Genomic DNA, 17,280 nt, shown 5'->3' on the forward strand with positions numbered 1-17,280 from the left:
ATTGAAATATTTCTATTGTTTTCAATATTTTGCCTAAACTTGTAAAGTTCACTTTTTGAGGTATCATTAAAAAGGATATAGATTTTCAATGAAGTGTTTATGAATAATTTGAAATTCAAATATCAATAATCAATAAAATTAATGTTAATTTATACATTGATCTTTAATCTTTCATCTAATTTTGTTAATTGTTCTATTAGAATGATACTAAAGAAAATATGAATTTTGCAATAAGTTAGTTATTAATATTGTGATTCTTATTAAAACTTAAACATCAAAAAAAATATTTACATTAAGAAAATTGATTTTTTAAAATTTAGAATTTGTACTTTTACATAAATGATTCCAACTCTTTTTTCACCAATCATAATATTATGTTGTCTAAATACAATACTTACAATTTTATCTCTATAATTTACCTTCTACACTACATTCAAACATTTATATAAATAAATAATATCTCCCCTATTATAATCAATAGATATTTATAACGGCACTTGGTTCAAGACTTTATACTCTCGTATCATTATTTGTCATACTGTAAACTGTCAATTTTATGGTCCTACATTTATTGGAAGATTTCCATGATTCAGTTAGAGAAATAAAATTACTAACTTTTGTTTTAAATTATTTCATTTCTTCTACATAGTTATTTATCATTATATCAATTGAATTTAAATTATTTATTTTAAAAATTATGTTTAATCTTTATTTCATGTGTTCTACATAGACTTTTATTTTTCTGTAAGCATCCCTTGACAATCCTTTACCATTCTTGTATCATTCTTCATAAAAAAAAAATATACAATTCTTCCATTTACAATTTGAATGTTGTAGATACATATACAATATAAAAAGAACACCACCTTAGGGTGCAATTTAAGCTTCTAGTGAGACCAAATTTATTCCACAAAAACATAAAAGGACTCGAATATCAGCTATGGAATATGCTGAGTCTAATCAGTACAATTCAGCATTCAACATGCTTTACAAAGAGGCAATCTTGAATAAATAGAGCTCTGTCCAAGGCAAGGATAGGCATCCATGTTGAATCTGTTCTTTTTATGTTTGGATATTTTCTCTCTGCCTTGTATGGAAACATCAAATTTGACTCCTTAAAGAGCTCCATATCAAATTTTGTATGATACAAGATCCAAGGATGGACTATAAAACAAAGAGAAAAGTGCATAAGAAAAACCTCAGAATGACTGTATAAATTTATACCAAAAATGTGAAGCTAGAAAATATACATACTCAAGGCTTCCTCTGGAGAAATCCTCTTCTCAACATCCCTTGAAAGCATCCTAGAAAGAAAATCATTGGCAAGCTCAGAAATAGATTTCCACTTATCAGTGAAGAAATTTAATTGCACATTTTTCACTGCCTCAACGATGGTATCTATAGAATCCCCACAAAATGGTAAGGTACCAATCAAGAGCCCGTGGAGGATGACACCAGTAGCCCATACATCCACCTTTTCTGTATATTTCCCTGCCAAAACTTCAGGGGCTACATATGCGGGACTGCCAGCCAAACCTGATAAATTTTGACCTACACTCAATACAAACAAGAGTTTTAATTTATAACAATCTTAATATTTAGAATTAATTTAAAGAGTTTGGATTTCATAAAATGAATAGAACTCTACTGATATAAATATTGACAATAGTCTTTTAACTATAAAAAAGAAAAGAACTCTACTAATTTGAAAGTGTGAATGGCATACCATTTTCCACATGCACCGACATGCCAAAATCACATAACTTCATCTGTCCATCACTGGATAAAAGAATATTTTGGGGCTTGATGTCCCTGTGAACAACTCCCATTTCATGGCAGTGTTGAATTACATCAAGCAGTTGTCTGATCAATTGTGCGGCTTCCCTCTCTGAATAACATCTCTTTTTCACAGAATCAGCAAGGCCTCCCCCAGAGCAAATCTCCATTACAAGATGCAAAGAATCTGCATCTTCGTACACAGAATGAAGTGTTACAATGTTGGGATGACCTGAGAGGTGTTGCATAATCTCCACTTCTTTGTATACATTTTGTGGAGAATCTTTGGGCACAGTCTTGCATGCCATCATTTCTTCTGTGACTCTATTCTTGCACAACTTTACAACTCCGTATTTGCCTCTGCCCAAAATTGGACCAATGTAATAATCAGATTCAATTTTATGATCCCTAATGATTTGAGTGGTTTCCTCTATGCAACCACATTTCCTCTTTATGCCTCTTGGAGTTGTATCCTTCAAGCAGATACCTCTTCTTGGAGTAGAAACAGTAACAACAGGTGGTTGGTGATATTGTGGAGAGTTCAAATGTTTAAGTGAGAAAAGGGAGGCAGAGGATGAGGTTGATGCACCATCATCACATGAGCAAATCATATGGTCTGATACAATGTTCGTTCTCCTCTTCTTTACAGGAGTCATCTTTGCTTGGACCTCAGATTGCCTGCCAGAAATCACAAAAATGACGATGAATTTCAATTTGCAAAAGAAAGTTGATCCTATTATTTTGGATGTTACAAACACAGCCTAATTCATCTGTATCAATAAATTTAAGAGTAACGAAAACCTACTAAAACAATCCAACAATGTATACACAATTGTATCTAAATCATTCTATCTCAAATGATAGTGCAGTAATCACAACCTCCTGTGGATACCATTAGAATGCGTCAATGGTTAAGAAAACTAGTCCCCTTCAAATATCATAGCCTTAATTTTAGTCTTATTGAATGTTAGAAACACACAGACCAAATTATTTGTAGCAATATATTCAGAAATTATGACAACCTGCTAAACACGGGATAATTTGATAAAACTCTGAAAATAATTATACAATACTCTATATACCATTCCTCTCAGAACACTTGCATGTCATTACTCTAAAAACACATATAATGCATTAATCCAATCCTAGTATAATGCCATTAGAATGGTGCGATGGCCCCAAAACAAATTACCCTTCAAAGCGTTAATATATTTCTAACCCTCATCAGCACCTCTCTTTGATCATATTATCAAATCACATTATCAAGAATCCAGAAAAAAGTGTGAAAAAAACAAACCCATTCCAGCAACAAATGATGAACAACAGAAGAACGAATCAAATCAGCAACGGAAGACTGATCTTCATAAGTTAATCTGCACCATACTTTCTAAAAAAATGAAATATAAATCAAAAAAATGTATTTCAGATTGGGAAAGATCTGAACAACAACAACAAAGGGGCTATAGCTCGTGTGACAGAGCACCGATGTCGAGCATAGTGTCCAGGAGATTTGACTCCGAGATAGACCATAAAAAACAATCGAGAAAAAAGATGCGCAGAATAAAAGACACTTGCCTAATCTCAAGTGCTTGTCGAAAAGAGCGTCCGCTTCGAAAAGACCCTCTGCGACATCTCCATTTGCAGCAGCTGAGACGTTTTGGCCATCCAAATCGCTCACCAATCCCTCGACCGGCGAACTGACGGAGTTGGCATCAGCTTGATTTTCCCCGACGAGAGCAGAACTTTCCGGCGGTACCTTCCCCAATTCAGAGGGCTCCTTTTGAAAGTTTTCTTCAGCCGAGATCACATCAGGTGCTTAGTGGCCTCGGCAGGTGCTCCAGAAGAAGCCATTGTTGAATCGAGGGTAAGCTTTACAAATTACCCCTGAAACAGGTGTTTTTAAAGAGAGTAAACGGGGGTGAGATGAAGCGCTGCGTTCAGAAGGTGGAGGGAAAGATTGATTTTCGAATGGGGAGGGAAAACATCCGAAGCGTTTAATACAAGAATTGGTGCGGGGGGGGGGGGCGGGAAGCTGCGAAGCAAATCGATTTTAGCAAATTGCCAAAAATGGCTGTGATGTATTAAATTAATTGTCAGGGAAGATAAAAGTTTTTATTTCCACTTGTCTTCACATTAAGAAAAGCATGCCCTTCTCTGCCCTAAATATAGACGATGAACACTAAATAATGGCCTCAACTTAGACTTTTTTCTCTGTTTTCTGCCACGGGTATTTTTGACACAGCTTTTGACAAGCATTCAGAAAACTGACACACGTGGGATCGGGATTGGCATTTATAATATAACGATAATTTAATTTTGTAGATAAAATTCTGGTTGATGTTTTCATATGAAGAAAGTGTGCTTTAATTTTCAGAAAATTATTTATTTTTCAACGTGATGAAGTGTGTCTGAAATATGGTGTAACACAATTTGTTGTCTAAACTAACAATAAACAGTTGGTCTCAATTTCAAAATTCTATTTCATTCTTTTATGTAGAAGAATATTTTTCTATAATAAATAATTGATTTTAATTTATAGGCTTTTTTAGTTAACCTTTTTGTGTGCCTATGAAATTATTGCTCATTTGTAATTGTAGTAAAAGTAGTTTTGACTAGTTTTTAAACTATTATAGATTATATAATTTAATAAATTTAGATTATATACCTCATTCAATTTTGTTTGTTTTTTCGGGCGAACAATTATAAAATGATTAAGTGTTCAACATATTTGTCATGTTTGTAGAGTAACATTTATAATTCAGAGTGTTCTAAAGTTTTTCAAATGTTTGAGTCTCAATACAAAGTTTGTTTTTTTTTTTTTTTTTTTTAAATTTTAATTACAACATTGAATCAATTGTTGAAATCCATCAATATATTTGTAAATAAATAGAAGTTGTTGATTAATAAAAAAAGTATCTGGGAGCTATGACCATTTTTTCAGCCTAGTGTTTGTGTTGATTTTTTATTACCTAAATTTATTTATTTATTATTTGTAATGAGATATATGTGACATGTCTATTTGAGAAAGGTGTATGTGTGAAGTGAATATTCAATTTTTTAATATTTAAACTTTAGCATTAAATTATTATGTATGTTTAAAGCCACAAATAAACCATATGCGAAATATGTGCTCATTTGAATCAAATCAAGTGTGAGAGAAACAAACCATATGTAAAATAATTCTTAGGACTCACCCATCAGATACTACTATATATAGAGAGAGAGAGGAAGAGGAAGGGGGTTCAATTTACTTTCATGCATCTTATCATGAAATATACTTTTTCAAATTATTGTGAAATTTCAATAGTGATGATATTTTATAAATGAATAGCTCTTCTAATATATCTTAAGCAACAATCATTGCATCAATATAAAGAATAAAATTCTACATTTTAATTTAATTTACAAACTCTCTCCTTCTTATCAATAATTAAAAGTATATTATGCATTATTAAAATGTACCACCACTTTCTTGAGTACGAATTCTATTTATTTATTTATTTCTACAGTACATTTAACAATCTTCATTCCAAACTTGTTACTAATAAACTTTTTATTACTCGTTACTAATAAACTCGTTACCAAGTTGTGGTGCCAAAATAAGGGTGCAAGTGGCCACTATTTTTGTAAAATTAGAAATTTCTAAACTTCAACAAGCGTTTGAAGATAGTTATGCTCAAAATTTTAAGATATGACAAAAAGAATAGTAGTAATCCTTTGAATCTAGCTTCCAAACCGCTATTTTTTATCAAAATGGTTTTAATTTTAGGCCCTCAAAAAAGGGGGCCATCGAAAGAGCTACTATTTTTTAGAAAAAAATATAACATAGTGCAAAGTGTGGCCCCCCTAAAATTTAAACTTTTATTTTGAAATTTTGTATTCGCTCTAGGTAAAACTTATCTAATATTGTGTAGTTTATCCCAAAATTTTTAGGTAATTCTATAATGTGTATTTCATTTTTAATGAATTTTGTACGTGGAAACATCCCAAAAGTGTGAAATATCTATGTGCTCCCCCTAGAAATTATTTTTTAAAATCTAAAATAAAAACTTATTTTTTTCCAAGTGTGTATAATGGAGTCTAGTTTCTTAAAAACTATTTTTTTGCAAAATTCGATGAACGAGCTAAAATATACACCCCAATTAGTACATGTTGCTTTTTGAGAGAAAATGGACATACATTCAAAATAAATTATAATTGAAAGGCTTGGAATAAATTATATGGTTATATAGCTAACACAGAGATCTATAATACCATTTAACTTGATTTTATCAATTCTCAACCATAGGGAAACTTGAAGGAGAGCACAAAAGAAAAAACAAGCACTTTTTGTATGCTTGCTACAAAACACATCTTAGACCAGTTTTAGAGCCTCCAAACCTTTGGGTTGGATCCCCAAGGAAAATCCAAGCCTTAGGCTTGGTGGTATCCAATGCTTTAGATAGTGTGTGCACGCAATAGTGTGTACATGCTATATTGCATGTGCACTATTTAAAGAATTTTTAAATTCAAGGCTTAAATAGCGTGTATGGGCTATAGTGTGTGTGTTCTATTTAAACCTTAATTAAGTTGAAGGCTTAAATAGTGCATACACACTATAGCGTGCACATGCTATAGTGTGTACGCACTATTTAAGCCTTTAATTTTAATAGAGAGGATGGATAAGGAGAGAGGTAGAGAGGGAGCGAGGGTAAAGAGTGAGAGAGAGAGTAGAAGATGGGGAGAGAGTAGGGGATATGATGTAGAGTGACATAGAAGAATAAAAAGAGATAAGGGAATGGGGAAAGATCATAGAATAGGATGTAGAGAGAGAGAAAGAGAGATAAATAGAGATAGAGAGAGAGTAGAGAGAGAAAGATAAATATACATATAGAGATTAGGGGAGGGAGGGAGGGAGGGAGAGAGAGAGAGAGAGAGAGAGAGAGAGAGAGGATGGGGTAGGAAGAGAGGGAGGGATAAATGGAGAGAGGGGTATGGAAAGGGAGGAGAGAGAGAGAGAGAGAGAGAGAGAGAGAGAGAGATGGTGAGATTGAATGGCGGTAGAGGATGGGGGTTCAAAGAGAGCATGGAATAGGATGCATAAAAGAGAGAGGGACACAGAGTAGGAGATGGGAGTGAGAGAGAGAGGGGGGAATTGATAGGGAGTAGAGGATGAGGGATCAAAGGGTACATGGGATACAATGCATAGAAAGAGAGAGAGGGACACATAGTAGGTGATGTGAGAGGGTGGGATTTGGATTGGAATAGGGATATAGAGAGATGAGAGAGGGAAGGGGAGAGAGGGAGAGGGAGGGGGGAGATAGAGAGAGGGGGGGAGGGAGGGAGGGAGGAGAGAGAGAGAGAGGGGGGTGAGAGAGAGAGAGAGAGGGGGTGAGAGAGAGAGAGAGAGAGAGAGAGAGAGAGAGAGAGAGAGAGAATCAAAGGGTACATGGGATACAATGCATAGAAAGATAGAGAGGGTCACACAAAAGGGGATGTGAGAGGGTGGGATTGGGATTGGTATAGAGAGATAGAGAGGCAAGAGAGTGAGGGAGAGAGAAAGGGGGGGGAAGATTGATAGCAAGTAGAGGATGGGGGTTCAAAGAGTACATGGGATAGCATGCATAGAAAGAGAGAGAGGGACATAGAGAGAGAGAGAGAGAGAGTATGAGATTGGATGCAAAGAAAGAGAGAGGATGGGAGAGAGAAAGAGAAAGAGAGAGAGAGAGAGAGAGAGAGAGAGAGAGAGAGAGAGAGAGAGAGAAAGAGAGAGAGAGGGAAAGAGTACGAGATAGGATGCAAAGAAAGAGAGAGGATGGGAGAAAGAGACATAGGATGAGGTAGCGAGAGATGGAGGGAGAAATGGAGAGAGAGAGAGAGAGAGAGAGAGAGAGAGAGAGAGAGAGAGAGAGAGAGAGAGAGAGAGAGAGAGAGTAGGGATCAAAGTGTACGTGAGATAGATTCATACAAAGAGAGAGGGAATAGAGCATAGAGGAGAGACGATGAGAGAGAGAGAGAGAGAGAGAGAGAGAGAGAGAGAGAGAGAGAGAGAGAGAGAGAGAGGATGGGGCAGTCAAAGGGTACATGGGATACAATGCATAGAAAGAGAGAGAGGGACACACAATAGGGGATGTGAGAGGGTGGGATTGGAATTGGGATATAGAGATAGAGAGGTGAGAGAGGGAGAGGGGGGGAAGAGAGAGAGAGAGAGAGAGAGAGAGAGAGAGAGAGGAATGGTGGTTCAAAGTGTACATGAAATAGGATGCATATAAAGAGTGAGAGAGAGAGAGAATGGCATAAAGTATTGGATGATAGAGGGAGAGGGAGGGATGGGGAGAGAGAGAGGGAGAGTGGGGAGAGAGAGGGAGAGAGGGAGGGAGAGGGAGAGGGAGGGAGGGAGGGAGGGAGGGGGAGGGAGAGAGAGGGAGAGGGGGAGAGAGAGAGAGGAGGGAAAGAATAGAGGGAGGGAGAGGGAGAGGGAGGGAGTAGCAGATAGGAGAGAGAGAGAGAGAGGGAGATATTGATAGGGAGTAGAGGATGGGGGTTCAAAGAGTATAGGGGATATGATGTATAGAAAGAGAGAGAGGGACATAGATTAGGGGGTGAGAAAGGAAGGGGGAGAGAGAGGGAGAGAGAGGGAGAGAGAGAGAGAGAGTGAAATAGAGAGGATGGAGTAGAGAGGAATGTATATATATATATATATAGAGAGAGAGAGAGAGAGAGAGAGAGATGGGGGTTCAAAGAGTATGTGGGATAGGATGTATATAAGGAGAGAGAAGGGGGAGGGAGAGAATGGTATGATTTCCAATAGTGCGCACACACTATAGTGTGCAAGTGCTTTAGAGAATTCCATTTTTCCATAGCACACACACACTATGGCCTGGGCTCAACAACCCTATGCTCAAGCCATAATGTGTGCATGCTATTGGAAATTTTGAAGAAAAAAAGTGTCATCTTTTTGGCACCTCAACTTGGTGCATTCACCCACATGCATGTCCCAATTATCATATCATATATCATAAACAAAATGAATTTGCAACATAATGCCCTAATTGTCACATTAGTAGATATCAATTAGATCAAATAATGAAAAAGGTGCCTCACAAGGTTCTTCAGTACATTTCCATTATTCCATCTCTGCAATAATTATTTAGGTGTAATCGCTTGGCACAATTTATGGATTACCATGCATGCAATAGAAGTCAAGATGACATTATGTGAATGTTTGTAGATGGTTCTACATTTAAGGACATAGAAGATAGGAGGCTAGTATTTAAAGAAGAACTTTGTAATTTGAATTGGTAGCAGACAATGTCAATCCATTTAGAGAGATGAGATATGTTTACTCGATTTAACCTATTTTTGTTATTAACAATAACATTACTCCTTGGATGTCTGTAAAGAGGGAGCACATAATATTGGCAATGATTGTACTAGGTATTTTTCCATTTAATAGTAATCTAAATCAATTTATAAACATAGTATCGAAATGGTTGTAATAATTATGTTTTGTTTATGTTCATTCAAGTAGGTAAGTACCAAGTGAAGGATTTGAATGTATATATTGAGCCCTTGATTGATGAGTTGTTGGAGTTATGGAATGGGTAAACTATGTACGAAATGTCTAGACCAATTGGTGAAAGGCAAATTTAATTCCATGCAATGCTTGTATGGACAATACATGATGCTCCTGGACTAACACATTTTTGTGGTATGTAAAACTGTTAACACATATATTTTTTTGTATGTTTACGTTGCATGTGATGATTGTAAATATGAATCTTATAGTTCACATGTCATCCAATTATACACGATCTTGTAGGTATTCAGACAAAGGGAAAATTTTCATGTCTAATTTTTGGTCCAAAGATGAAATCTTTCCATTCAAAAGGTTTAGGAAAATAGGTGTTCAATGAGCATAGACACTTTCTCCACAAAAATCATAAGTATCAAATTACCAAAAAAACATCTTTTCAATGGGAAAGAAGAGACAACATCAAATCCATGAAGAATGACACCTCATATGTGAAAGTTGGAATACAATAGAATGATCGTAAAGATACTATGATTCCATCTGATGCAGGTTTTCTTATGAAATTTAAATTTGGATATTTTCTTTTGTTTACTAAAGATATAATTGATGTTTGTGAAGGTCATCAAGGCATCAATGAGAAACTTCCAAAAGGATTTAAAAGATATCCTAGACAATTTAGTTGGTTGTCATACTATGAGCACCTCCTAGTCATGCATTTGTTTAATGATACACATATTGAAAAAAATCTAATAGAGATACTATGGAAAATATTGAATGGAAGGTGTGACAAATAAAAATTGGTCAAAATTTACAATGATATTGATGAATCCAATCATGCATTGAACTTTTTTGTTGAATCAAATAGCAATGGAAACTAGATTAATACAAGCATCCTTCCTTGGTTATTAATGCAACAACAAAGTGATGCCATATATGAAGCCATAAAAAAAAATAGATTTCCCATAGGATTTGTTGTAAACATAAGCAATCTCATTTCAGAGAAATGTGATATTGGGTCAGGGTTGAAAATGCATGATTGGCATACCTTCGTCAAGGTAAGTCATCTTCTTCTCTATTTACAAAAAAATTGTAAAACATCATGTACTTTTGATTGTTTTATTTTATAATATATTGAAAAGATCATTTTATCATTATTGTAGTACGTTTTACCTCTATCTCTTCCACACATCTTGGAAAACATGACTGTGAAACACATTATATATGATCTTGGAAAATACATGAGGTTAGAAGTGTTCTTAGTCTCATTAATATATTTTTACATGATGAATATATTCTAGGTGGTTTTCATCTAAATAAATTGATAAAAAAGACATAAAGAAATGGAAGAAAAAAATTCCTTAACTTTTGTGTAAGATGCAAAAGTGTCTACCTTCAACTTTTTTCAATGCACAAGAGCACTACCTCATACATCTAGTTTAGGAGATTGAATTGTGTGGACCTGTACCAACTAGGTCAATCTGGATGATTGAGACGCACTTGAAATTTTTGAAGGGATTGGTTCGATAGAGAGCACATCTTGAAGGTTCCATGGTCGAGGGATAGATGGTCTACTAGACCATGGTTTACATCAGTGAATATCTTCCCATGTTTTTATCAAAATCCATGTGGATCACATTTGGGATCCCAACTTCATGAATAGATTTGAAGGGGAGTACTTGATGGGGAAAGGTAGATTGAGGAAAGTGAGAGGTAATTATAAAAATTTATTTTAGTTAATTAATTCTTATCCTTCATCAATATAAGTTGTTTCTAATTTGTCTATTTATTTTATATAGTTGCTCATGAGTGGGATGCACTTCATTTGTATATTGCAAAAAATCTTGATTGGATGATGGTATGGATTGAATAATCTCAACAAAATGGTCTCTGATTAACATGGGATGATTTTGCTTCATTGGTTAATAAAGCTCATCGTAATTGAGATTCCAATGTTATGCCAATGGTAATTGATCTAGAAAACGATTTAAGAGGTGGAAAGGTACGTATAAGTTAATCTATCATGACCCATTTGTTTAATATCAACTCGAGGATGGATGCATAATTTTTTTACGTTTGAAAAATAATAGGTCAAGTACCATAGAGCTATGTACTACAATGGCTATAAATTTTGTATAAAAAGGTGGACAAGACTAAGAGAACTTATGATTCTAGGATAACGATAGTGTTTGAGGCCACCAATATTTTGTCTAGAAATGACATGCATCGTCAATAATTTAAAAATAAATACTCTATCTTTTTGGATGATATAATTGAGTGCAACTTTAATTCCTTCAAACAAGTTCTACTTGGTGTCAAATGGTACAGGCTACTACTGAATCAAAATGATCCTAATAGAACTATTATTGAACATTATAATGGATTTACAATGATTAATAAAAGGTCATTTTAGCTAGCTGGAAATGAGCCTTATGTTCTTTCAAGCCAATGTGAGAAAGTAGTTTACTTTGGCATTCCACATAAACTTAAGAAGTGGAAGATGAAGTAGATGATGATGATGACGAAGATGGAAGAGATGACGATACTAATGATGGTGAAGATAAAGGAGATGATGACGATGATGGTGGTGAAGATGTTCATGATGATGGTGATGACATTGACGATGATGATGATGATGATGATGATGATGATGATGACGATGATGATGATGATGATAATGATGATGATGATGGTGGTGGTGGTGGTGGTGGTACTGATGGTGATGGTGGTGATGACAACGACGACAACGACAATGATGATGATGATGATGGTCATAGTGATGACCATGATGTTGATGATGGTCATTTTGATGATTGGGATGATGATGGCAATAATGATGGTGTTCATGATGATGAGATGGATGAAGAAGATTATCAATGACATGATCAATGGAAATGTATTGGGTTCTAATTACTTATAATATGATTTTTTGTAGAGCTAACCAATTAAAAAATATACAATGTTATGCTTTTTGCGATGTGTGCATATTATTCATGTTATGCTCTATGTAATTTGTAGCATAAGTATCATGTAATCTATAACTAACTTAAGAAAAATTATTTACATATGCAGGAAACTATACCCCTTTAACGAGGATTGTACACAGTGACATAGATCGGGAGGTATTAATTTATTACATGTTTTCTTTCTCTTTACCTTCAACATTAACTTTAGGAAAACTTCATGAATATTAGCCTCACTTTATAGAAAACTATTTTGCTCCTTCAACTATATCTCTCATTTGATGGTCTCCAGGTACCATCAAATAGGTATATGTTAGATTTTTCTTCCTCAAGTGAGGTAAATGCTAGAATAGAAGAGGATAATGAGACATGTAGTAGGTCTACAAAAGAGAGACAACCTAGAGGGCAAAAGATTAGAAGAAAATTATATAAATATATGCAATTTTCCTTGCTCAAGGGGGTCATGTTCTTATGATGATGAGACAAAGAGTGACATCAAGATTCCCTTAAGGCACACACATCTTGAGAAAGAATGGGTACCCAAGGAATTGCCTCCAAATAACACTAATTTTTGCATTAACAAGAGGATATGTCACACAACTCCATCATCATTACATGGTTTGGGCCTATTTTACATGGATGACATAAAGGATAGTTATAACAAAGTTGTTGAATTGTTGGAGTCTGTAGGACCTTATTACAATTTAAAAAACTAGATGCAAATAGTTCAATATAAAAAAGTATGCATAGGTATGCACTGTTAGCAAATTATCTATTGAAATCTGATTGAAAAGATCATTGAAAAAGAGATTGTTGAAGAAGATTATGTGTTTCAATAATTATTTTTTCACTGTTGTCAAACTTGCTATTTGTTGGTAATACAATTGCTTATAAGATTCAAGTACTATCACTTAGTTGATTGATGAGGAGGATTTGATCAATAAGATGTAACAAAAGCACCTAGAGGAAAGGTTGAGTTATGATTATGAAATGAAGAACAAGGATTAGTTAAGACAATGATGACATGATGTATTGATGATCTTCTTAAGGTTAGAAAATGGTTGGCTACACTTAGAAAGCCTAGAAGAATAAGTTAAATAAAGTTTGTTTGCCAAGCTTGACCAAGTAGATAGTAGGTGTCGAGCAAAGTTAGTGCAAGCTGAGAAGAAAGTTAGTTGGAGCCAAGTAAAAGTAGAATCTAGTGGATGTTGAGCAAGTCAATTTATATTGAGTAAAGTTTAGTTGATGCTAAGCACTAGTAAACTTTAGTTGATGTTGAGTGATTTTACAGTTGATGTCAAGCAATAGAGTATGTGCCAAGTATCAGAAGGTTGATAATGCTGAGCTGCTGCATTATGATAAAGATCAAAGATTCACCAAATCTAAGTTGACAAATTTGTTTTCTTGAAACTTGTAAACTAGGAGGAAGATAAGATTGATGAGCTAGTGGCACAAAATTTGATGTAAACCATTTTTAGGTGAATTCAAATGGATTCTAGGAGAATTTTCTAGAAAGGCAAGATATAGGGTAGATACATTGTATCCTACTTAATCCATCCAAAAACCCTAATTTGGAAAATGGATAATGAGTGAGAAAATATTCTAATTTCTTATTTCTAGGAATGTTTAGTCATGAAGCAAGAGAGAGGTTGGTGTCATGTGTGAGAACCTAAGAAGGAGAAGGAATTAAGGGTTTTTCTTCATCAAATGACCCAAGAGAAGAGTCTACAATGACATGTTAAGCAATAAGGCTTAAGGAGATGAATGCTTGAACGGTGAATAAAATGCCAGAGCTACAAAGCATGAAAGCCAAGCATAATTGAGGACTAAATAGACATCTATAATCTACAAGTGAAATTGTAATTTGTATTAGATCAAAGCTGTATTGTTACTCTCTAACAATTGTATTAGTCTAGGGTAAATCTTTTGGATTAAGGTTGACCTAACAGTCATTAGAAAATCCTTTAACAGGGTGGCATTCTAAGTGAATGGCCTAAATTCCTTTAACAAGGCACACTTTTAATAAGGTGATTGAAATCCCTTAATTGGGTCACATTTAATAGTGTGTATTGTAACCTTTAATAGGGTTGGCCTTTCATAGGGTATTACTTCAGAAGAGTGAAAAGGAGTAGCATGTTACTCGTGGTTTTTTCCAAATTGAGTTTCCACATAAATCATTGTATCAAGTGTGCTGATGAATGTGTTGTGTTTCATGCTTTACACTTCTACAAATTGATTTTACAATAACATACAAGTTTTAGTAAATACACAATGAATGCATGTATGATTATGAATATTTTATGGGTTTACTGAAGTGCAAAAAGTTTTATTTATACATCTAGACATTGGATAATTGATTCAACCCTCTAGTTATTCTAAATTAATTCCAAAAATTGGTATTAGAGCCATCTACTTAAGAGGACTAGTTTTAAGGTAGTAGGAGCACAAAGATCGAGATGTCTAAAAGAGAAGTACCCAACCTCAACAGAGATAACTTTCCTACATGGAAAAGTTTGATGAAGCGATACCTTGGAGGACTTGGAGATCATGCACAATCTACCATTACAGTGGAACTTGTTGATCCAACTAAAGCCCTAATTGGTGAAGATGTAAAGAAGAAGAAGGAACACAATCAGGCAATATTGGAGATTACCTCTGCCCTAAGCCATGTCGAATTTGATGATATCAAAGGCTGTGATAGTATAAAGAAAATCTGGGATGCCTTGAACACCATCTATGGTGGAGAAAAAAATGTTCAACGAGCCAAATCTGAGAGCCTGAGAGGTAAGTTTGATGATATGAGAATGGAAGAAGGTGAAAATATTGCTCAATATGTTGCTAGGATTAAAGAAGTTGTTAGCGCAATAAGAGGAGCTACTAGCCATATAAATGATAATATTGTGTTAAGTAAAGTCTTGAGAACATTATTTCCTATTTATGTTATTAGAGTTTTTGCAATCCAAGAGTTGAGATGTATTCTAGGAAATGATCTAACTCTTGAAGGTCTGGTAGGTAGACTCATTGCTTTTGAGCTATCTAACTTTGACAATTACAAACCAAAGAGTCTTGAGTCTACTTTCAAAGCTAAGTTATTATTGAGGGATTCTAATGAGGTAAAGTAGAAGAAGAGGAAAAGAAAGATAAAATATGCATCTAGTGACAGTGATACAAATGACGAAGATGTTGAACAACTAGAAGCACCACTGGCAAGAAGATTTTATATAGGTAAAGGAAAGTTCAAAGGTAAGCTACCCATCATTTGTTTCAACTGCAATGAAGTTGGTCATATTGCTACAAGATGTACACAAAATAAGAAATAAAGAGAAGGAAACAAGTATAAAAATAGAAGAGAAGATGACAACAGAGATTACAAAGAAAAAGACAAGAAATCATGCTACATTGCTGATGAACATGATGATGTGGTATATGTTGCAATAAAGGATGAATCTAATGAAGATGACGCAACTGCACTTGTGACTTGTGTAAAAAAGAATGATAGATGGATCATTGATAGTGGATGCTCACATCACATGACTAGAGGCAAAAGTAAGTTCATTACCTTAACTTGGTATGATGGAAATAGTGTAAGATTTAGTAATGATGCACCATGCTTGATAAAACTAAATGGATATATCAAACTCATAGACAAGATTTCATGTGACAATGCTTACTATGTTGAAGGACTAAATTATAACTTGTTAAGTGTGTCAAAATTGAATAATTTGGGATGCAAGGTTGAATTTGGAAACAAAACTACTAAGATATATGACACAAATGGAAAACTAATTCAAAAAGGTCATCAAAATAGAAGTAATCTATTCTATCTAGATATAAAGGATGCTACTTGTCTTGTTGCAAAATTTGATGATGTATGGCTTTGGCACAAGAGATTATGTCATACTAATTTTGATAACTTGGTTAGTATCAGCAACATGAAGAGAGTTAGAAGATTGCCTAAGTTGAAGAAACCTAACAATATGATGTGTAAACAATGTCAACTAGGCAAAATGTCAAAGTCAAGCTTTAAGAGTAAAGCTTATACCTCTAAAGAAATACTAGAGATTGTTCATACTGACTTATGTGGACCAATTGAAGTGCAAAGCTATAGAGGAGATAAATGCATAATGCTATTTGTTGATGATTACTCTAGAATGATGATAGTCATGTTTCTGTAATAGAAATATAATGTTTTTCAAATGTTTAAGTGGTATTTGGTAAGAGTTGGTAAAGAGACAGGTAAGAGTCTAAAATTACTGAGATCAAATAGAGGAGGATAATTCACTTCAAATGACTTTGAGATGTTCTATAATAATAGAGGAATCAAAAGAAAAACATCTGCACCTAGGACCCCTCCACAAAATGGAATTGCTAAAAGGAGAAACATGTCTATAATGGACTATGCCAAAACACTAATGATGAAGAAGAATGTTGCTTTGAAATAAAAGAGAGAAGCTGTAAGTACTATTGTATATACCTTGAACCATGTGTAAATCAAGAAAGATACTCATTCAACATCTTTTGAACTATGGTATGGATATGCACCCAATGTAAAATACTTTAAGGTATTTGGAAGTAAGTGTTACATTCTTAAAGATGTTAGGAATGGAAAGTTTGATGCAAAATGTAAAGAATGTATATTCCTTGGATACTCCACAAGAAGCAAAGCTTATAAGTGTTTAAATACTAACACTAAAAAAATTGTCGAAAGTCCAAATGTAAACTTTGATGAATTTACAGAAGTAAATGAGGTTAAACCTATGTAAGAACTAGAAGAATAAAAATTATTTGTATACTTTTACGAAGGAATCCTACTGAAGAAGATGTTGTAAATCAAGTTACAAATCAACAACAAGTATTAGTGACTATCGAGTCACATCCTGTGAATGTTGAGTTGTGTTCAGGAACTAAGCTACATTCAGATACCAAGTTGCAAAATGAAGAAGATGCACCTTCTGATTTTGAGATTAGTACACATGAAAGAGATGCTGAGATACCTAATAGAAATGTATACAGTGACTCTAAAGTTGAAAG

The 17,280-nt window shown here is 34.4% G+C and overlaps 1 protein-coding gene across 1 annotated transcript; it reads right to left on the minus strand.

Annotated features, from left to right (window-relative positions):
• Positions 1-970: 970 nt before the first annotated feature.
• Positions 971-14,983, minus strand: LOC149543923 (serine/threonine-protein kinase PEPKR2-like). Its single transcript, XM_089795857.1, has 6 exons — positions 14,903-14,983; positions 3,659-3,808; positions 3,348-3,553; positions 1,727-2,454; positions 1,255-1,551; positions 971-1,164 (listed from the first exon to the last, which is right to left on the minus strand). The coding sequence occupies exons 1-6, from the start codon at positions 14,981-14,983 to the stop codon at positions 971-973; spliced, it is 1,656 nt and encodes a 551-aa protein (XP_089651983.1).
• Between the last annotated feature and the right edge of the window lie 2,297 nt (positions 14,984-17,280).

The sequence above is a fragment of the Cupressus sempervirens genome, chromosome 8 (genome assembly GCF_028749045.1).
Source record: "Cupressus sempervirens isolate cs-2001-9-10 chromosome 8, ASM2874904v1, whole genome shotgun sequence".
In the NCBI taxonomy this organism is placed as follows: Eukaryota; Viridiplantae; Streptophyta; class Pinopsida; order Cupressales; family Cupressaceae; genus Cupressus; species Cupressus sempervirens.

Excerpts from the sequence above, each read along its gene's own strand:
- LOC149543923 (XM_089795857.1), bottom strand. The coding sequence starts at position 14,983 with ATGGTGTTCAAGGCATCCCAGATTTTCTTTATACTATCACAGCCTTTG. Across the intron at positions 1,552-1,726 it reads GTCGGTGCATGTGGAAAATG|GTCAAAATTTATCAGGTTTG; the intron begins GTATGCCATTCA and ends TATTGAGTGTAG. Across the intron at positions 1,165-1,254 it reads TTCTCCAGAGGAAGCCTTGA|TCCATCCTTGGATCTTGTAT; the intron begins GTATGTATATTT and ends TTTGTTTTATAG.